At 40.1% G+C, this 22653-nt stretch overlaps 1 protein-coding gene and 1 long non-coding RNA gene across 2 annotated transcripts; one reads left to right on the top strand and one right to left on the bottom strand.

Moving 5' to 3' along the window:
- The first annotated feature begins 174 nt into the window (after positions 1–174).
- LOC311599270 lies at positions 175–13556 on the top strand. The gene is made up of 3 exons (XR_014779847.1): positions 175–293; positions 7369–7454; positions 12731–13556. It is a non-coding gene; the product is annotated as an uncharacterized lncRNA (long non-coding RNA).
- A 5483-nt stretch (positions 13557–19039) lies between these two features.
- On the bottom strand, positions 19040–19921 carry TAS2R16 (taste 2 receptor member 16; the record flags this gene model as incomplete). The annotated part of the gene is made up of 1 exon (XM_084784705.1): positions 19040–19921. One exon carries the CDS (start codon positions 19919–19921, stop codon positions 19040–19042), a length of 882 nt encoding a protein of 293 aa, XP_084640831.1.
- Between the last annotated feature and the right edge of the window lie 2732 nt (positions 19922–22653).

Here is a 22653-nt window from a genome sequence, read left to right as displayed (position 1 = left end):
GGGTCCTTGACATTCTCCTGTCCCTGTGGGCCCACCACTCTCCTGAATCTGAGGGCGCGCCACTAGGTGTGCAGATGTGACGCTGTCTAAGTGGCTCGGAGTTCGACTACGGAGCCTGGTTGGGTGGAGCACGCGAAGGGCGTTTTGAATTCCACTCTGCTCCGTCATTGGCTCATAAGCACGGGCTACGCCATACTTTTCACTAAGAAAGTAGGATCGCCTGGTGGCCAACAGCCATCAAGTTAGGGTTTTATCTTGATAGTCTTATAAAGTTACTTTCAACTCTGAGGAAGGTGAAGTCTTTAAATTAAAATTAAGAAGTTATATGAATGTTTACCAAGGAAGAGATGCCTCTTGCGAACCACCACCCACATATACAGATTAAATAAGGAAAACTGCAGGACTGCCTACGGTTCCGTCTCACGGGAAGCCAGTTTTACAGATGAGTGATTTAGGAAACTTAACTTTTTAGAAAGCCAATTCTAACCACTGCCTGAGTTTCCTGATGATTGTATGAGGCTAATCAGAACGGCCTTTCTCACAACTTCTTCTTCAGTTCACTTTTACACCACAAACACTGAAAGCCTCACAATATACCAGAATTTTAAATTTTTTATATTAATTACATTATACATATTATATAATAATAACTATGAACTGTTGACTACAAATGAGTTACTACATGTTGTTGAGATACTGTTTCATATCTGTGTGATGTACATTATGGTAATTTGATACATTTATACAATATGTAAGAATCAAACTAGGGTACTGAGTATTTCTGTCTGTTCAATCCCTAATTGTTTTATGCTTAAAAATGAGGAACTTTTTCTTGTAGTGTTATTTGTTTAAATTTGTTAGAGCAATCAACACAGTTGAGTTTATTTCTGATGTTTTGCTCAAGCTTTATATTTTATTATTTCTTTTGCTTTTCGTTTTTATTATATGACTGTGCTTGATTTTGTAAATGCATCTTATAAATGATAATTAGCAAAGTTCACAATACATACACAGTTATTGCAGGAGCTACTTTATGTAGTGTTTGTGTGTGGGGTGTAATTTTATTATTATTCTGTTAGATCTAAAACCACATTGGCTATGGCCTTTCCTCTGCATTATCAGAGTTAGGATTCAGCACACGCAGGCGGCTGTTCACCCACTGTCCTCAGGATTGTTGTTTTTATGTGGATACCTTTGGGCATGCAGGAGTTTCCTCCAGCAACTTTCTTTTTGCATGAAATTCACAAACTTTGTTGGATTATACTCACTGTTAAGAGTTTTGTGTTTATTTCTCTCCAAACCTTAGTAGATTTTTATTTTCTAGTTTTATTCTGTAGGTTCTCTAATTTTAGGAGTTTTCTCTTTTTGTTATTTTGTAAAGTTTCATATATATATGTATATATATATATATATATATATATACATATATATATGTGTGTGTGTGTGTATGTGTGTTTATATACATATATACATACAATGTTATGTGATCACGTGATTGTATTCTTCCTTTGTTACCTTTCTAGTTTCCTGCTTCCTTTCTCTGAACCCCTTCTTTTTCCTACCTAGTCCCCTCAGTGCTAGCACTGTTAGAGAAACCGATGCCTCCCCCACCAGCAGCCTTTAACAGTGGTTACCTGTTTCTCTATCCCGGATGAGAGACTGACGGGCTCAGGAGGTGCAGGTATCCACAGCTGCTGTATCATCATGGTTTCAACAACAATGTCACATCCAACTGCAGTGGCTCATGACACTCTTGTCCATTCTTCATCTCTTTTTTTAAAAATTTATTTTATTAATTTATTCAGATTACATCTAAATTGTTGTCCCATCACTTGTATCCTCCCATTCCTCCCTCCCTCCTGCTTTCACCCTATTCCCCTCCCCTAGGTCTATGACTGAGGGGGACGTCCTCCCCAGCTGTATGGTCATAGGCTATCAAGTCTTCCGTCCCCTAGGTCTAAGACCGAGGGGGACCTCCTCCCCCACTATATGGTCATAGGCTATCAAGTCTCATCTTGGTAGCCTGCTTACTCTTCCTCTGAGCGCCACCAAGGGGGAGTAGTCAAATATGGGTTACCTAGGTAAGAGAAATATAGGAGAATGGGGAAATAGAAGGATCCAGAGGGTTCTAGAAACCTATAAGAAGAACATCGCAATGGGTGGATCTGGGCCCAGAGGGGTCTGCTCAAACTACTGCACTAACCAAGGACAATACAAGCAGTAAACATTGAACCCCTACTCTGATCTACCCAATGGACAGGACATTCTCTACAGTTGTGTGGAGAGTGGGGGCTGACTCTGACATTCTTCATCTCTTAAGGTATTCCCACTCCCCCCCCCCCCCCCCCGTCCCCTTTGCCCTGTGATCTTCCTTGGGACTTAAAGTCAGGGTGATAAAAATGTCTTATCAAAGGCTACACACTCATCAGTTACTTTTTGTAACACTTTCACAAACATGAGTCTTTGAATTAATGGTCACCCTCTGAGCTTCTTTGTCAGAGACTGAAAACCGTAGATAGATGTAAGAATAAATATTTAGAAAGCTGTTTGATACCGTGCTCATTTAGGGAAATGAAAATAGTATATTCCAACTAGGCCCATACTACTCTAGGCATAGGGTTTTTGGTCAGGTCAAGTGTGTACTGAGGTACACATTCTCTCCCTGTGGAGTGGTCCTCAAATCCAACCACAAAACAGTGGTTATCCCCAAGATAGTCACGCCACTATGGCAACTGTGGGCATATGCTGCCTAGTTGTGCATGGCATTATAGTGTAAATGTTCTGTTGCTCGGAGAGACCACTGATGCCTTTTCTCCCCCAGCAGCACCTTCTGTTACAAAGAGAAACTTTCCAATTCAGTCCCATCTTGATTTCTCCTGTGTTCTAGAAAGTTTTCTTACATTTTACTTTGGATACTTTTTTTTTTGTGACTCTTCTATATATTCCTAAGGAAGGACCAAAAATACACATGTTGGGTTTCCATTCATTTCTGTTGTGTTATCTCTATTTCCTTTTCATTTGTTTTGAAGAATAGTGTAAATCTCCAGAAGGGAAAAAAAAAACTATAAATGTAGTATGCTCAATAAATAAGACACTGAACACAGACAGATTGTCTGTTTCAAGAGACAGACAATCGCTAACACAGCCAAACCTGTCTACTTCTCCAAAAGCAACTCCTATCCTAATTTAAGTCTTTTTTCTTTTAAATTTCATTTTGCTTCCTCACCTTAAATTTGGTTGGCACATTTCTTAGTTTGAGTTCAGGAATTAAAAAAAAATCTTCTTAGCACCTTCTGTCATAAATATGATAATTTAATTGTTTTCTTTCCCATTCAGGCTTATTTTGATCTTACTCTGTTATTTTTTTTTTCTTATATCTCTTCAGTGCATTTTCATTCTTTATTTTAAGCAGTCTTGTGTAGCACAACCTGACTTTAAACTTGCAATGCAGCCTTGAACTCTCTACCCCCTGCCTCCACTTTCCCAGTGCTAGGATTACCAGTGTGTACCAGCTTGGCTTTTTATCTGATAGAGCCTATTTTTGTGGTGTAACTTGAGGTTTAGAAATATATTTGATCATGGTCATAATCTTCTCTATTGAGATCTTTGCTATAATGTCCTCTTCATCAGAATTAATTTTATTTTGATTTTCTGTTTCTAATATGCTTGATAGTAGCTTCTATTGATAGCCGTTCATTGTTGAGTACTCAAGAACTTCTTATTTATAGAGAAATCTAGGTGTGAGAGAAGGCATAATGCTCTGAGCCTGAAATTTTTATTACTCAGTTCATAAGCTCGTTTGGACTTAAGATTTTAAATTGAAAGTAATCAAATTATAAGAAAACATCAGGGAAAATGATGCTATATTAGGGAGACTTCTAATGGTAGCTCATAAGCTGCAGTTTCATTGCCTTATGCATTGATTTTGAAATACACTACATTCTAAATTCCACAATCTTTTGCCAAGAAATATGTGGTATTTCTTGACATTCAGTCCTCCCTTAGTTGAATTTCCATTACATCTCTGAAGTTTTTGTTTCTGTATATTTATGTGTATAAGTGTTCGTGTGTGGGAAGGGGGATGTGTAAGCAGAGGTAGATAATCCAGTGTCTGCCTCTGTAGCTCTCCTCCTTATTTATTGATACAAAGTTGCCCCGACCAGCTGGGGTTCAACTAAAGCTTGAGAGGAGACTAACCTGAATGAGGGACAGAACACAAGACACAAAGAAGGAGAGCAAGTCTGAATATTGATCAAGCTCTCAAACTTTTATTTTTCAGGCAGCAGTTTATATAAGGCCAGAGATAGGGAAGCATATTGCTACGGCAACCCAGCTGCAGGCTGTCTCAAGACATGGGGAATTTCAAGCAGGGTTGTAACTTCCTGCCACACAGGAGATCTTGCTCTATCTTTATCTATCTTTAGTCTAACTGCCGAACTACAACAGGGTCAGCTGACTTCTGGTAAAAGGCAAGATCTGGGAGAAACAGAAACTTAAAGGTGCAGGCTTGGACAAGATGGCGAGACCCTGGCCATATAGCACATGGCCCCCAGCACAAAGTCTCTTGTAGAACCAGTTGGCTATCCTGGCTGCTAGCAAGACTGAGGGATTATCCAGTCTGTGCCTACCACACTCCAAAGAGCTAGGTTGTTACATGGGTGCTGGTGATCTGAACTCAGGACCTCATGTTTGTGTAGTAGGTATTTCTCTGTCAGAATTCTTCCCCAACCTCCAAACTACATATATTTAAGGAGTCATATAACTGCATTTTAATGTTACCAAATATGGAGGTTCTATTTCTGTTTTCACTTTCCCTGATGTTTTGTTATAATTCAATACAGAGAAGAAAGGTGAGCTTTTTCCCTATCTTCAAAAAAAAGAAAAAAAAAAAAAGAAAAAAAGGAAATTGCTTTGTTCTCATTTCAATAAAATAAACATAATATTAGCTTTAGATGTTATCATATTTTACATTTCTAAACCATAGTTTTATGTTTTAAAGTTCTTATTGTATATATTCATTGTACATGGTATTGTGTTACATACAGTTATTTCATGCACTATTGTATGTTGAGAATATTTGACATTGCCACAGCTCTCTCTCTTCTGTTCCCCCCCCTCTCATTCCTTACCTTTATTCTATGGTTTCATTTCTCTTTTCATGTCATATACATACATGATTTTTTTTTGATATTTACAAAAATCCAGGTAATCCAGTGAGAAAAAACAATATAGAATATTCTTTCAGCTATTGTTTTAATTAGCTTAATATGACTATTTCCAGCTGAACCCACTTTGATGCAAATAGCTTTACTTCATTCTTCTTTAAGGCTGGAAACAAATCTGTTATATAAATATACATGTTCTTTATTCAATCCTGTATTTTTGGACACCTAGGTTTGTTCCATAACTTAGCTACTGTGGAAATGAGGGTGCTTTAAATTTAATTTTTATGTCTTCTGTTATTTTCTTATTGGAAAGATAGGCGGTGGGTTTACAGAGTGCTCTTGATCGATGCTTTCTAATTAAGAAGATAGCTAAGTTACTTCTGACTTCATCATGATCAAGATCCTACTCACCCCATCACACCCCCCCTTTTTTTTTTCTGGATAACTAGAGGAGATAGAGCATTCTAAGTCATTAGGGAAGGTCATATTTACAGTTCCTCTTCCGTTTCTCCAAACATTTCAATAGTACTAGCTGGTGCATATTTTCTTTGATATCCTTCTATGAGACTTTGGTGTGGTAATGGTTGGGATGAGAAATGATCCTCATAGTCCCAGGCAGTTGCCTACGTGGTCCCCAGTGGCTAGGATGTTTGGGAAGGCTAGGGAGGAGCGACCTTGCTGGAGGAAGTGTGTCACTGGGGGCCTGCCCTGAGAGCTTCCACACCCTACTCCCAGTTGTCTGTGCTCTGTGCTTGTGGTTGAAATGTGTGCTCTCAGCATTCTGTTCTTGCTGCCACTGCCTTGCCACTATGAAGTCCAACTCTCTGGAATATAAGCCAAAATACACATTTTGAGAAAAAAAATTTCCTTTGTATTAGTATTTTTATTTCTTGCAAGTCAAAAGTCAGGTAATTTTTCCAACAAGGGAAGTCCTGGGAGCATTGTGGCCTGGCTAGATTTTACTGCCAACGGAAACAAGTGTAGGCCGTTTTACTTTGTTATTTCAGAACTACAGAGGCAAAGTGGGCTTTACTCTTTAGGTCTTTTGTACATGTTCTTTAATTCCTCTTCACAGGAGTTTTGCTTCTGGTAAGAAGGCAGAGGTATCTGATTTATACTTGCACCATCATCTAAGCTCTTTGTTTGGTGCTTGGCATCTTTGGCTCAGGTATCCTGAATCATTAGAGAGCCAGTTCTGTTTGACACACTCCGTCTTTCTCTCCATACATATAAAGACAAAATTTAACTACTTATTGGATGTTTTGGCTAATTGAAATACATTTGAACTAGGGAAGAAAGTGATTTCAATTAGTACTTCATTATTATTACTATTTGTGTGTGTACGTGTGTGTGGTATGTGTGTGCGTGTTCAAACTTATGTGATTGCACACATTTTCAGGTGTCTGTGCACTTGTTTTCCCCATGTGTGAAGACCTGAAGTTGACAACAGGTGCCTTTTTAACTATTCTCCCCATTTTTTTTTTTTAAATTGAGACAGAGTCTTTCATTGAATCTGGAGCTCATCAATTCTGGCTAGCTTTACTGGTCATCTTCTCCCAGATTCCTTTGCCTCTGTCTCCTTGGTGCTGGGATTGTAGACAGCTGCCATGTCTATCCAGATTTTACACAGGTTTTGGGAGTCTGAAATCCAGTGTTTATGCTTGAAAAGCAAATACTTCATTCAATTTCCCTGTCTCCATATGGTGTTTTAACAAGAATAAGAAAAGGGATATATAACTTGAAAGCATTCTCAGTATCATAGTATTTATTTTTTTCATTGAAAAAAAAAACTACATATATGCTTTTCATGATTCCAAGAAAAAAAACCAAACGCAGCAACCTAGCTTCACTGCTGGGGCATCGCAGAAGCTGTACTGATTTAGATGAAAGCTTCTTCCTCAGGAAGGAACATGAGGACTGGGATTTAATTTTAGCAAAAGAGGACAGAGTTTGAAGAACTTAAGACTAAGATAGATGCCTTTTGATATTTCCCCTGAGATTAAGATTCTGTGAGTTTTCACACACTCAGAAATTCATATTCTAAAATATCTTAGTCTAATCACTCTCCTCTGTTTTTTTTTTCTCTCTCTCTACATCATATGCTAGGGGCTTAGATATGCAGAATTAAAAAAGAACCCACTCTGATGTAGGTGCTTACACCTAGGGTATAGAATGCTAATAAATATGCACTTTTATATTTCAGAGAAAAGGACTTTAATACATGAAAAAATGTCGTAACTTTCGTGAACTCATCCTAGAGCCAAGGACCCAGGGCAACTGCAAAGACTGGTAAGCAGAGAGGAGCAAACTCCTCCAAAGAGAGAAGGGTTGTGAGGAGAGACCTCTTACAGTGCTGTCATCCTGGTGGAAGAAATGGCATCAAAACTCCAGGCACAAATATCCTTTATCTCATTATCTACTCTTTTATATAAGTTGTCTGGCATTTAGCCAACTATGACAAAACAGTGAGAAAAAAAACCCCTTACTCTCACTAAACAAGTTTCCCCATGTATTGCAATATTAAGGAAATTATTTGAAAATATGCTTTATATTCTAGAACCACTTGGATTGATAGAAAAGTTGCAAAGGAAACACAAAACCAGCAACATTTATCTTCCCCTACCGTTCATGGAAATTCATGAATATGCTTGTCATCACTGTGGATGATATGCTGATATATTCCTGTTAGTGAATGCTGGTTCACTGTAGACATGCTGATACATTCCTGTTAGTGAATATACTCCTGTTAGTGAATGCTGGTGTCCCTTTGGAGTTCTCTCCCTTTCCCTTAGTGTCTCTCCTCTAGGTTCATGTTTAAGGCATCATCCTGCATATGACCAGCACGCTTGTGACCCTGTTTCAGCTTGTGATGGTTTTTCAGACATGCCATCGACTGAAGAATTTTGAAGGTCCAGGCGTCTGGTAGAATGTGCTGTAGATTGGGTCTCTCTAATATTTTTGCTGTACTGTAGACTGGCTACAGGGTGAAAATGGCAGAGACGGGGTGTCTTTCTTACATTCTGCTAAGATAGCGTGCTGTCAGTTATTCTATCACCCCGAGGAGCTCATCCTGATCGCTCTCCTGGGTAATGTTACTGGTATTCTCTACTGTGGAATTAATATTTTCTCCACTCTTCATACAATAATCCCTTGCACAGTGGTTCTCACCCTTCCTGACGCTGCAGTCCTTTAACACAGTTCCCTGTGTTGTGGTGAACCTCGCAACCACAAAATTAATTTGTTGCTACTTCATAGCTGTAGTTTTGCTATTGTTATGAATTGTAATGTATATACCTGATATATGACCCAGTGGTCACAGCCCACAGGTTAAGAAACGTTGCTCATTTATTAATTGTTGACCTTAAGGCCTGGGCTGTTGGTGTTCTGTTCAGGAAGTTGTCTCCTGTGCCGATGTGTTCCAGGCTCTTCCCCACCTTTTCTTCTAACTGATTTAGTGTCTCTGGTTTTATATTGAGGTCTTTAATCCATTTGGACTTGAGTTTTGTGCATGGTGACAAGTATGGGTCCAATTGCATTTTTCTACATGTAGAAATCCAGTTAGACCAGCACCATTTGTTGAAGATGCTATCCTTTTTCCATTGAATAGATGTGGCTTCTTTGTCGAAAATCAGGTGACTATATGTGTGTGGATTCATATCTGGGTCTTCAATTCGATTCCATTGATCAACCAGCCTATTGCTGTGCCAGTACCATGCTGTTTTAAGTACTATTGCTCTATAGTACAGCTTGAGATCAGGTATGGAGATTCCTCCTGAAGATCTTTTATTGTATAAGATTGTTTTAGCTATTCTGGGTTTTTTGTTTTTCCATATAAAGTTGAGAATTGACCTTTCAATGTCTTTAAAAAATTGTGTAGCTTCTGTAAGGCTGGAGACACTGTCAAAAGAACAAAGCGACAGCCTACAAACTGGGAAAAGATCTTCACCAACCCTGCATCTGACAAAGGTCTAATATCCAAACTTTATAAAGAACTCAAGAAATTAAATGCTACCAAACCAAATAACCCAATTGAGAAATGGGGCTCAGAATTAAACAGAGAATTCTCAACAGAGGAATATCAAATGGCTGAGACACACTTAAAGAAATGCTCAACCTCCTTAATCATCAGGGAAATGCAAATCAAAACAACTCTGAGATTCCATCTTACACCCATCAGAATGGCTAAAATCAAACATTCAAGTGACAACACATGCTGGCGAGGATGTGGAGAGAGAGGAACACTCCTTCATTGCTGGGGGGAATGCAAACTAGTACAGCCACTTTGGAATTCTATCTGGTGCTATCTCAGAAAAATGGGAATAGGGCTTCCTCAAGACCCAGCTATTCCACTCCTAGGAGTATACCCAGAAGATGCTCCAGCACACAACAAGAAAATTTGCTCAACCATGTTCATAGCAGCCTTATTCATAATCGCCAGAACATGGAAACAGCCTAAGTGCCCCTCAGTAGAAGAATGGATAAAGAAACTGTGGTACATATACACGATGGAATATTACTCAGCTATTAAAAACAAGGATTTTCCAAAATTTGTGGACAAATGGATTGAACTAGAAATGATCATAATGAGTGAGCTAACCCAGAAGCAGAAAGAGTCAAATGGTATATACTCACTTATTACCGGACACTAGCCCAAGGGACAGGTCCCATGAAAGTCTGCACCTACCAGGAAACGGGGATAGAGGTGAGGACATCCTATTGAGACTCTAGATGAGGAAAATATAGAGGATAGGCAAGTAGGGGGACCCAGAGGGTCCTAGAAACCTACAAGAAGAACATTATGATGGCTAGATCTGAGCCCAGGGATTCTGCTTGATCTAAGGCACCAACCATGGACAAAACGGGCAGTCATCATCAAACCCCTACCCAGATCTAGCCAAGGGACAGAACATTCTCCACAGCTAAGTGGAGACTGGGGACTGACTTTCGCAGGATTTCTGGTGCCCCATATTTGGCCATGTCCCTTTGTGGGGGAGGCCCAATGGCACTCGGAAGAAGGATAGAGGACTACCAAGAAAAGATTTGATACCCTAGCACCATATTCAGGGGGAGGAGGTCCCCCACAGCCACAGTCATAGGGAAGGGGGATTGGGGTGAAAGTGGGAGGGAGGGAGGAATGGGAGGATGCATGGGATGGGATAGAAAATGAGATGTAATAGGAATTATTTTTAATTTTCAATAAAAATGTGTAAAAAAAAAAAAAAAAAAAAAAAAAAAGAAACGTTGCTCTACAAGAGCGACTAAATAAGTCCTTGGCAGGAGTGGAGAGTTAAGCCTCACTTCTGGGAAAGGCATTTTTAAAGCATCATTCCCTTTGCTCTTTTCCATTTGCTTTACATTACAATGTAACTAAGATGAGCGAATGTCTTTGCTGCTATTCTCATAAAACAGGAGAATTTTGAGCAGAGTTTTCAAGGGATTATGTCAAAAGAATATTATAAAATGATATTTGTGTCACAGCCTTGAAATTAGCAGAGGTTAGGACCTTGATTATGATAATTTCTAAGGAAGTCATATTTATTTATCGTTGTCTTCTATATATTTTCCAGGACTTACGAACTGTTTGAGAATTTTCATGATTCGTTTTCATAGCCATTTTAGGTCTTTAAGTATTACACACCTGTTACTATCGAACGTTGGTGATAGGTACGTGAAGTACATGGGTACCTAACTAACAGGCTATGCATTTCAATAAGGAAGTTGGGGAAAGATTTATCTTTATCTTAGTCTACAGTCTTCTTGTTCCGTTCCTGTGACCCTTCACTGGAGGACAGAAAGCTAATCAGGACATTGAGTAGACACATAGAGCATCCTTAAGCAGATGAGGGTCCATATGTCCCAGGTTAAGCCAAATAAAGGTGCCCAGCAGAGGTACAGAAGCAGAGAGAGGGAGTGATCTGAGATGGAGGCAGATTACGTGATATTTAATCTCAACACAGAGGAATTAGATGCTTCGGAATAGCTGCACGTGGACTCTGCTTTCTGGTCCATAACACCATGGATGTGGAGTGGCAGGCATAGGTCCTATAGCAAACTGAGTGTGGTTAATTATTCCTTTGGATACCTTGCTTCTGTCTAGTCTGTCTGCTTTCCCAGGTTCCCTGAAACCTTTTATGCTATCCAAAGAACTCTTGCAATTCCTCCCTCAGCAAAGCAAGGAGAAAGGATTTTATTGTCTGTAACTAAGAACAGTGATCTAGACAACCTAAGTGTTAGTTTAAGCCACTGCCAAGATCATTCCCCAAATAATATCTCAACGAGATAGCCACACAGTGCCACATTTTCAGTTCTGCTTCTGAATTTTAGGAAGACAGTGACCATCCTGTCAACTTTCTAGGGTGGTCAGGTTGGGAAATGAATTTGCACTACCGAAAAGAAAGCAAAGAGAACAAGAATGTGAGGAACACAGAATGGGCCCATGGCAGGATGAAAGATGCCAGGGAAGTTCCTGTTTAAATCCAAGCCATGGCCAGGCGTGGTGGCGCACGCCTTTAATCCCAGCACTCAGGAGGCAGAGGCAGGCAGATCGCTGTGAGTTCGAGGCCAGCTTGGTCTACAAAGTGAGTCTAGGACAGCCAAGGCTACCCAGACAAACCCTGTCTCGAAAAACCAAACAAACAAAAAAACCCAAATAAATAAATAAATAAATAAATAAATCCAAGCCATGTGATCTAAAGCTTGTGGCGAGAAAATTCATAGAGTGTGTGGAGGTCAGAAAATGGTACCATATGGAGAGTGGGGTATGATTTTCACACGTACTCTGGTGCCTCATATTTAACCATGTACCCTGGAGGGGGAGACCTGGTGGCACTCAGAGGAAGGACAGCAGGTTACCAAGAAGAGACTTGATACCCTATGAGCATATACAGGGGGAGGTAATCCCCCTCAGGAACAGTCATAGGGGAGGGGAACAAGGGGAAAATGGGAGGGAGAGAAGAATGGGAGGATACAAGGGATGGGATAACCATTGAGATGTAACAAGAATACATTAATAAAAAATTTAAAAAAATAGAAAATGGTTCCATATAGCAACCTATCAATGTTTACTAAGCAATAGAACAAGCCAACCCACAGCGGTACACTGAGTAGTACCGCTTTTCTGGCTTGTTGTTGTTGCTCTTGTGATGTTCTCACTGTGGTGAGAAAGGTTTTAGATCACTCTCTGTGAATATCAAACATCAGTACCAATATCTTAAGCGCAATATCTGGGTGCAGAAGTCTTGCTATTTATCTTGTACTTACTTGTCCCAGGATACAGAATATTCCACTCACAGCTTCTTATGTGTCTGGATGTAGCCATCAGGACATGTGAGGAAGCTGACAATCAGTGGCGTGAGCAGAGTGAGGCTGGGGGAATCGGTGTGGCTGGAGCTCAGTGGGCAGCAGCATGGAGGAACTGCGGATAGGACTTGATGGCTTTCAAACGAGCTGACCACGGGTTCCCCTCCCTTCACCAGGTCTGACGGACCAAACACAGGCCTAGCTTAAATGGGTGCTGCCTTTTTGTTTGATTGAGAAATTTTTATTTTTTCCCTTTTCTTTTTCAGACCCACTCAGTTTTTCTGTGTAGTATGGACTTTGATATGAATGCTGAATTCGACTGAAGAACCCTTGAACCATTCATTTGTTGGATATCTCTTAGATTGTTGCATTTAGGGGAGACGTGCGGAGGAAAGCTGATTTCTTGAATCACATCAGAAGACCACCTTATTTCAAGTTCTCTGGGACTGTCTCATTCAAACCCTCAAGTACAGAGGATGCTGATTTGCCCACGTCCTCAGAAGTAACTACCTACACAGCCTATCTTTAGCCTTAAGTATGAAAGCTTGTGAAATTTATCTTTCTTCTAATTTTAAACTTAAATCTGAAGAGTCACTTTCCCCTGTAAATATGTAAGTGATTATTCTCAGTTATTTTGACTGCCTTGGCTGTAATTCAGTTTCATCTAACACAGTTTTAAAATAGACACTCATTTACTTATTTATTTTGAAAAAAAAGAATCCAGCATTTGAATTAAAATTTAAAAGAAAGAATGGATCCATAAAGAATTTATATTATCCAATCAACGGGTAGCTTGACATTTTATATACATATTATTAAAAATATCAATTTAGAAAAATGTTTTATTGAAATTGTTTATCCAATGATTGCCGTTAAAGCTAGCCAACTCACATTTAGCATCACTTTTGGAAGTTTTATTAAAATAGAAGAAACTACTGCAGAGATGTGCTGCCCTGCACTTTGGGGATTTGGTGAGTGGATGGTAAACACTCTCTAGGTTCTAGTAACAGCTCCAAGTAGAAAGTCTCGGATGTGCTTGTCCTGTTTGGAAGCTTCTGTCTGTATTTGGAGTCACTGCAATGTGCATATCTTACTGGTTGTATATATTCTTCTAGAGCCTGTGAGAAAAAAGTCCCTCAGATTCTCTTTCTTAATATACATTTCTGAAACAAAATCAAAATTGCAAAATATTTAATAAAATGCTTAACAGTTACAATTATATTGTAAATATTTTATTGATAAATACTTTTGATACCATTTTCCTTGGTGATATCAGGCCTCTCTGTCTCTATCTGTCTTCTTTTAAAGCAGCAGAACGTTTGAAAACAAATCAGCATAATTTACCATAGAAGTTCAAGAACACATGGAAAACACATGAAATATGAACACGAGCATCAGAACGGAATGAGAGTGGAGCCCTGTGCTAAGGGATTTCTACCAGGAGCAGAAAGATTCTCTTGTAAAGCCTTAGGTTTCACGATGCTCTATCAGGAATCAGATGTAGGGAGCCACGGTGGCTATGGTGATTGTTTTCGTTAGGGTTTTATTGCTGTGCAGAGACACTTTGACCAAGGCAACATTTATAGAGGCAAACATTTAATTGGAGCTGGCTTACAGTCTCAGAGGTTTAGTCCATTATCATCATGGCAGGAAGCATGGCAGCGCGCAGGCAGACAGGAAGCATGGCAGCGCGCAGGCAGACAGGAAGCATGGCAGCGCGCACGCAGACAGGGAGCATGGCAGCGCGCAGGCAGACAGGGAGCATGGCAGCGCGCAGGCAGACAGGGAGCATGGCAGCGCGCAGGCAGACAGGGAGCATGGCAGCGCGCAGGCAGACAGGGAGCATGGCAGCGCGCAGGCACACAGGAAGCATGGCAGCGCGCAGGCACACAGGGAGCATGGCAGCGCGCAGGCAGACAGGAAGCATGGCAGCGCGCAGGCACACAGGGAGCATGGCAGCGCGCAGGCAGACAGGAAGCATGGCAGCGCGCAGGCACACAGGAAGCATGGCAGCATGCAGGCAGACAGGAAGCATGGCAGCGCGCAGGCAGACATGGTGTCTGCAGAGCCAAGAGTTCTATATCTTGATCCAAATGCGGCCAAGAGGAGACTACAATCCCATGCTGGCAGGAACTTGAGCACAGGAGGCCTCAAAGGCCACTCCCACAGTGACACACTTCCTGCAACAAAGCCACACCTCCTAATTGTGTCACTCCCCTCGGGCTAAGCATTTAAATACATAAGTCTATGGGGGCCAAACCTATTCAAACTACCACAGTGATAGAAACCTAAGGTTATCTGAAAGGGGCCTTTGGCCTAACTCCTTCTAAGAAGTGACATTATCTTGGGATAATTTTAAGTAGGATCTAAAACTAATGCACAGTGCTTGGCTCTCAATCTCAGAAAAAAGGTCAAGACTTTCTGTAGCTTATCAACCTTTGCCCTTCTTATAATAAACTTAATGATTAGGTCAAATAAAAGGAAAAAAACCCTCAAAATATTCTTATTCTAAACATTTTTCTATAATTAGCATTTCTCAACCACAGATAATATTATACATTTTACAAGTCTGTGCAAATGTCTTCATTTTTAAAAAAGATCTTTAAGATTATTTACCTAAACATTATTCTCATACCCAATTAAAATTTTATTTCACCACCTATTTTGATCAATTACAAAGTTGAGAGCTAACAGGGAGATAGAAGGGATAGTTTCTCATTTGCCTATCATATCCTTTTATTTCTTCTTGTTTCTGAGGAATCATCATATTGGAGGAAGCAGGAGAAAGAAAGGGATATCTTTCTTGGCGGGATACTTAGGTGTCCTCCACATGGGAATGAGTTGAAACACAGGATATTTTCCATTCTTTAGAACACAAAGGCCTTTTGTGCTTTAACCATTTCCTGGTAAAGAAGAGGGAGGAAGCTGTCCTCTAAATATGTGTCTACTGTGGACCTGCTATAAAACACCCAAGTCCCAACCCAAGGCTTGTCAAAAGCAAAAACAGTCAGAGCTGCTATGATGTATCTACTTTGCCTATGATTATCAACATGCATGACATGGTTTTGTGAGAGAACACAATGTCTTTGCATTCCCAGGAGACTACAGTAGATTGATAGTACGATAAGTCATAATATTACATAATATTTATTTAATTCTAAATTCCAGAATTCAGACTTTTTCCTTATCATCTCATTGTCATTATTTAACAGTAATTTAATTTCTGTGCATAGAAAACTATTATAAAGTCACACTTTTAAAAAATAGAGCTTGTCAATATGACAAAGCTCTCATTTGATACCACATGGAAGCTTAGTAGAAAGAGGAAGAATTTTGAGGGACAAAAGCCTGTGGTAGATGTGACATTCATACGTGAGCAGGAATAGTGGTCGGGCTAGAAAAGCAATGCCTTCAGAAAGGGAACACTTTCTGTAAATGACATCAACTGTGAGGAGTGCATTCTCTATGCATGGAGGCAGCCTATGCAAATATCCTGCGCAGGGATATTGATATTCAGGAAGCAGTGACGAGATGTGTCTCATGCAAACACTGAGGTTTACATTGTAGATTATTGGGAGTTAAGACTAGGCAGGTGTTTCAGAGATTGATGATGGACTATCTTGACGACCAGGTTCAGGGAGAGTCAAAAATGGTGCAATGAAAGTTTGTGAACCCATCATCCTATCTAGTAAATAGATCTGGGCATATCAAATTATGAATAGACTCCATCAAACGTGTTATTAGGAATTCACCATTGTTGCCAGTCTCCACAGTGTTACAAGTCATCCAATATATATAGTGTTTTGCAGCTGTCAGCCTTCAGTGCTTTTTCCTGACTTAATTGCTGCTACCAATGGGCTTCTGAGAATTTGTGCCTGAAACCTAGAAACATAACCTTCTTAATTCTAGTATTCATAACACATTCATTGATGAAGCATGGTGAGCCTAACTTTAGATGCAGTATTGAAGACTGAAAACAGAAGCACATAAGCCCCCTGGTGACAAGCTAACTAAAGCTCTCAGAAGGTTGCCCTTGTTTTTTTGTTTTTTTCTTTGTTTGTTTTGTTTTTTGTTTTTTGTTTTTGCCACACTTTGTCATTGTTTTCTACAGCATCTCCCGTTTCTATCTTTTCTGTTTTTCCATACTGAGACCCTTTGCTACCTTAAAAAGAAGCCCTTCCTTTCCTATCCATTTTCTTTGGTTTTAGATTGAGAGTTAAAGCATCAGTATGGATTTAGCATTCTTAGGTCTGCCTTCCAGCTGGCTTGGTTGCATGACCTTGACTTGTCCTTCCAGAGCGAGGTGAGATAATGTGTGTAAAAATCTCCTTGGGAACTGGTGGGCGTCACAAATATGTAGGACAAGCAGAACTTCTGGTTCTTTTTTTTTTTTTTTAAGACTTCTTCATCCCTTTAGCTTCTTTTAACACTCCAACCTCACGTATATCATGGGTACGCTTTTCATTGCACTTTATTCAAAGGAAGATAGTGAGAACACTAAAAATATCCCCCAGTCTCTGGAATAGTACCCCTGTGTGTGCTAGTGGGCGAGGGGGTTCCTTCTGCCTCTTCTCTATTTATATACATGCAAAGAGAACAGTTCTCATTTCTTCCAGCTATCTGAGATTTTGGAACATGCAAGGGCCCTTCTGGATATAGACACAAATAACATAGGTATAATCCAAGTTTTATTGGCTCTTGCTAATCCATTCTGAAAGGATCCCAGACTCTTACAACCTAGCTCCTTAGAGGTTTACAAACCACTCCTAGGAGACCGTGGTCACACGTGACACTTCAGGTGAGACTCAGCTCAGCAGACATTACCAAATACACCAGGTTTCATGCCACCTTCAGCTGCAGTTGGGCCTCTGTAACCCTGGAAATATCCAGATAGCATGGCATGCTTCCTTCTCCAAGCGCAATAGTATGTTTTCTCATCCCTATGCAATATCAGGGATGCTGCTGAGAACTGCTGGATGCATGTTTTGCTCTCTGTATCAAACATGGATTCAACATGTCAGAGAGACAGACTCAAGAGTAAGAATATTCATTTCTTTCCAACCACTAAGATGTGCTCTCTCTCATAACCAAGCATGAATTACCCGTATTTTTTTTTCTCCAGTGGATGGTTTGCTTTCAGTAGTTCAGTCTTCCCAAGGAAGAGCCAGAAGTTCAGGTCACCAAATGTGTACACTATGTATAAACATTGGAGAGTTATGTTCTCTACCTTGGAAGAGATGTGACTGTTTTTAGGAAAAAATATATTGAAAGTGTCTTGGATAAACAGAGGCTGTGAGATAAGTGCCCAGAGCTAGTTGTTATTGAGCTATTTGGCTGCTACTGAGTCAGTATGAAAAGCAAAGAGATGAAGAGAAAAATATATCAAGGGGAGGTAAGAACAGAGCCTGTTAGTTAACACGATGATACTTGTTAGAGGAAGTTAAAAAGAATTTATATAGAACAATGGCATCTTGTGGGTGATTTCAGAATTGATTAGTCTGTGGCTCCTGTACTCTTGCCTATTTGGAGGAGAACTTGGCATTGTTACGAGCACAGGATAATAAGGGACAGAAAATGCAGGCTGACATCACTCCGGTGTTACTAAGTAAGACAGATTCTTAGCTCCCTGTGTTTTATAGGGTAGTAGATAAACAAATTAAAAGAACAGGTTACAAATTAAGAAACGAAACTTCCCAGACCATTTATTCTAAGTTACAGTACAATAGAAAGAAGACTCAAGACAATAAAAGTTATGAGTTGTCAACCTACTGAAATCATTGATATTTATAGATATTAAGGATGAGACTAGACTGAGTAAGTGGTAGCCTAGGGAAGAATAGTGTCTTGGTCAATGAAATAAAAGAAGAGTTAATTTTCCATTAGGCTTATAAAGGAATAAAGGGACAGTATTTAGAGAGAACAAAATGGATGCAAATCACTCCATAAAAGTACAGAACAGCAGACTAGGGGGTGGGCAATGAGAGGACATTTTCCTTTTCTCGACTGAAGTTAAGTGAATTAGCTGGACTCAGTGGTGCATGCATCTAATTTCAGCACTCAGGTAGGCAGAGGAAGATGGATCTCTGTGAGTTCAAGACCAGCCTCGTCTACAAAGTGAGTCCAGAACAGCCAAGGCTACACAGAGAAACCCTGTCTCGAAAACAAACGAAACAATGGTTTAGTGTGGTAATCATCAGGGACACAAACAGCAAATTCCTGTCAGAGAGGGGGGCTGTTTGAATGTGTGAAGCAGTCAACAATCTTGAAAATTATGTTCACTGTGATATATAGAGCATCCCATATTTAGTATTGCAGAGGTGGCTAAAACTAAGCAGAGTTAGAGTAATCACAAGAAAAATCAAAAACTACCTGCAGAATATGGCTAGGACAGGAAAGGAGTGGGTCAGCACACAGGAAAGACTGGTGTTAATTAATAGATGCAGGTGTCTGTGGACATGAAAGGAAATGAGGGTTGCATTCAAGGCATTTCATTATGAGATAAGGACTGTGCCAAATGCAGCATCTCCTGACCCAGAGCCACTCCTGTACGTCATGCCTCAGGAAGGCTCTGGACTTCAGAAGTGTAGCCTCAGTACCTTTTTCAACGTAGGGTTGTTCATCAGCAGCAAAGTGAAGTGAATACAGACTAAACCATAGATTACAGCCTCGCAGACCCAGAACCATGATTTCTTATCAAATACGGTGCCAATCAAGGAGATTACTATAGTTAGAAAATAGGAAGTAAAGAAGACGAAGAAGGCGGCAAGGGACTTCAGAGCAGTGGACTGCGCCCTCATGCTGGAGTCGCTGGTGTTATGCTCCTTCATCTGCCTCCAGTGCCGGATCAGTGAGACGGTGAGTGAGATGATGGAAACCAGGAACACAAGGAAGGGAACACCATACCCAACCATTTTCAGAGGACGGGAAAAATAATCCTCAAGCATTTCAAGTGTTAGAATCAAGGAACCGTTCCTAGGTAAATGATCCAGGGTGATTAATTTCATATGGATGTGGTTCTTAACAACAGAAGGGATGATTGACAAACAAGAAGTTATCAGAGCACCCAATATCAACCAAGGAACCCGTTTCAAAAATTTCCGCCTCAGCCAGAGGAAGATGGGGTGGGTAAATAAGGAGACCTTGACACAGTAGAAGACGGAAAGCAGGCTGGTTAGCCAGAAGGTCAAAAGGTTCATGAACTCCCAGACGACTGAGACCTTCCAAAATAAATGGACAGGCCTAGAGTAGGTGCCAAAGTTGTACAGCACTGATGCCCATTGTTGACAGAAATGTGAGATGCCCAGGCCAATAAGAATCATTTCCACTGGTGACAGCTTCTGAAAATGCATCCACTCTCTGAAGAGCGTGGCAACCGTTAGGCAGCTCTGCACAATTATTACCAAGGACTCAAGCACGTACATGGTGATGGAGAAGATGGTGACTTGGATTGGCACCATGCTTCTGCTCTGCAGTATCTTCCTGGACAAAGACTCAGAAGCTCTATACCAACTTCCAAATATGAAACAGGTACGTGTTCTCACCACTCCTCTTTACAGATGCAAATCCTCCTGACTCTCACTTGACACAGCCATTTTCCTATCTGCGGGATTTGTCTATGCTTTGCTTGTTAGGTTGGATCCCAGCAGGGATGCATGAAAAATATTGTTTGGATGTGGATTCTTGATCCTAAGGTGATTTGATTATTTTCATAAAGAGAAATCCATTATATATGCATGCTGCTTTTCTTCTTTACCTCTTTATCTGCTCAAGGTGCTCTTTTATTATCTTTCTATCTTCTTTAACTGATGTCTCGAAAATATATGCATTTAAAACTTGAACAATAGAAATATGAATCATTCCCTGTGTGTTATTGCCCTGGGCACCATCACACAGTCTTTCCTGGCCTCCCAATGGAGGTGAAGTAGCTTTGCTTACTCTACTGCTAATTCTGATGCCTTCAGTATACACTTTACATAGTTTTGGAAATTGTTCTTGTTTCTTTAATTCTCCTTCCATGGCTAGGTCCTTCTTGTCACGTTGCACAGATTGGAAGAGAACCATCTCACCACTAGTAAACCATATGACTTCTAAACATGTAAGGCACTCTTTCAGAGATATGCAAGAAGGCTAGAGAAGAAATATCTTTTTCTCTTGGTATTGGACAACTATGCAAATAGGCAACAACTGCTTAATTAGTGGTGTCAAAAATGACAGACTCCAGCTCTTGTCAGTTAGGGAGAGAAACAGAGTGAAAGTTGCTGCCTCTATGAACCCCAAGCCTGGATGGACATTTAGTTATTGAAGAATGGGAAATCAGAAGCCATCTAACATGAAATGTGGAGTTGTTAAGCACAAAACTGCAAAACCCACTGAACTCAGTGGTGCAAAAGAAAACAATATATATTTTTAATTGCACCAACAAATAGATTAAAATGAGAAAACTTCTGCTTTGAAGTTTTAGTAAAGTGCAAAAAGTAAAAAAATGAAATAACGAAACACCATCCTGTAGTTAAAGGATGGATTGACTGAAATGTAGGTTCTCCACACAAGAGGAGAGAGAAAGACGAAAGGTGAAATGCTTTTTAAAAATATGCAATGGCAACAGTGGTATCTGTTGTGTGTGCTGGTCTGCTGAGCATGGTCCTTTCTGTATACAATGTGACCTAAGAAAGAGTGACCTGTTGCAAGCCTCTCTCAGGAATTGTTCAGTCGCAGACATCATGCCAACCCCCAGGACTGATAATATTGACAAGGGTTTAACCAGAATGAATCTTTTGTTGAAAGTTGCATTTTATATTTAGCTTACAGCTGAAGAGATGTCTGATTCTTCCCTGCTTCACAGGGCATTCTTTGTGTGGCCATGGAGATGAAATTTCCTAGATATTCCCTTTGGAAGAGTAAGACTGAGACACACATAGTGAGTTGGCATTCTCTGGTGTTAAAACATAAAAGACGGGTTCTTCACTGTGTGGCCATGTCTCTTCACTCCCCACAGTAGTGATAACCCTGTTCCACTCTCCGTTAGCACCCACCCATATCCTGTTTCCGTATTGCTGACAAGTGTTGCCTTTAGCCAGTGTTGACAAGATGACGGGGCCCATCTTTCAGCATAGAGCCCCCCATCCATTGTGCATCCTCAATGATTAAAAACAAACAAACAAACTTTTGCTACCTTTGTTTATTTGTATGTGTGACTCTGTGTGTGTAGCATGCATGCCACAACTTACATGGAGAGGGGTTGGGGACAACCTGTGGGAGGCAGGATTTTCTCTTCACCATGGGCATCTTGGGAATCAAACTTAGTTTGTCAAGCTTTGTGGCAGGTGCCTTTGACCACTGAGCTTTCTAGCCTTCTGAAGCTCACGCATGCTGGTGTCAGGCCTGCAGGCTGCCTGCTTCTCCCAGTTCTCTTCTGTTTTCTTAGACAGAGTCAAGGCCTGCCCGCTTGTTTCCTAACTGTTCCTGCTCTTTTTTAAGGGCAATATAATATTCATAGTTAAAAGCTTTGCACCTGTCACTCCTGGTTCCCGAGGGAATAACTTAGTCTCATCTAATGCTACCTAATTGTTCTTACTTGTAAGTTTGGTGTAACTAATTTGCTCAGTTCTAAATTTCAGTATTGTTAAACAAGATGTACACACGCAGTCCTAAGCACTCTTCTCTTTACTATTGAAAATAGATTTTATTCATATAATATATTCTCTTATGGTATCACCTTCCCCAACTCTTCCTAGATCTTTCACACTTCCCCACCAACCAAATCTACATCTTTTCTTGCTTTCTCTTTCTCTCATTAAAAAGCTAATCTCTTTTTTTATATGTGTGCATATATTTACTCTGTAAAATATTAAAAATGGAAAATTTAAAAATAACATTCAATTAACAGAATGCACGCAATCATAACCAGTAATCTCACAAAAAATATACTTTTTAACATTCTCATCTCAGAAAAAAAAATATACAATTTTGGTAATATGAACTTCAGTTGGAAACTATAGGCAAACAGAAAGCTGTATGCACTTCTGGAAGGAATGTAAATTAATAGTGCTGCACTGAAAAGTCATTTGGGTCTCATTAATAAGACATTACTTCTTGGGTGTATGTTGTATGTTATAGAGAAATTTTTACGTATTTATGACAAAGGAGATGTTTGCAAGTCTATTGCAAAAATGCGCCTAATGCCGACAGA

The sequence above is a fragment of the Acomys minous genome (genome assembly GCF_964271855.1).
Source record: "Acomys minous genome assembly, chromosome: 6".
In the NCBI taxonomy this organism is placed as follows: Eukaryota; Metazoa; Chordata; class Mammalia; order Rodentia; family Muridae; genus Acomys; species Acomys minous.
The sequence above is the reverse complement of the archived record's forward strand: the minus strand, read 5'-3'. Positions and strand labels throughout refer to the sequence as shown.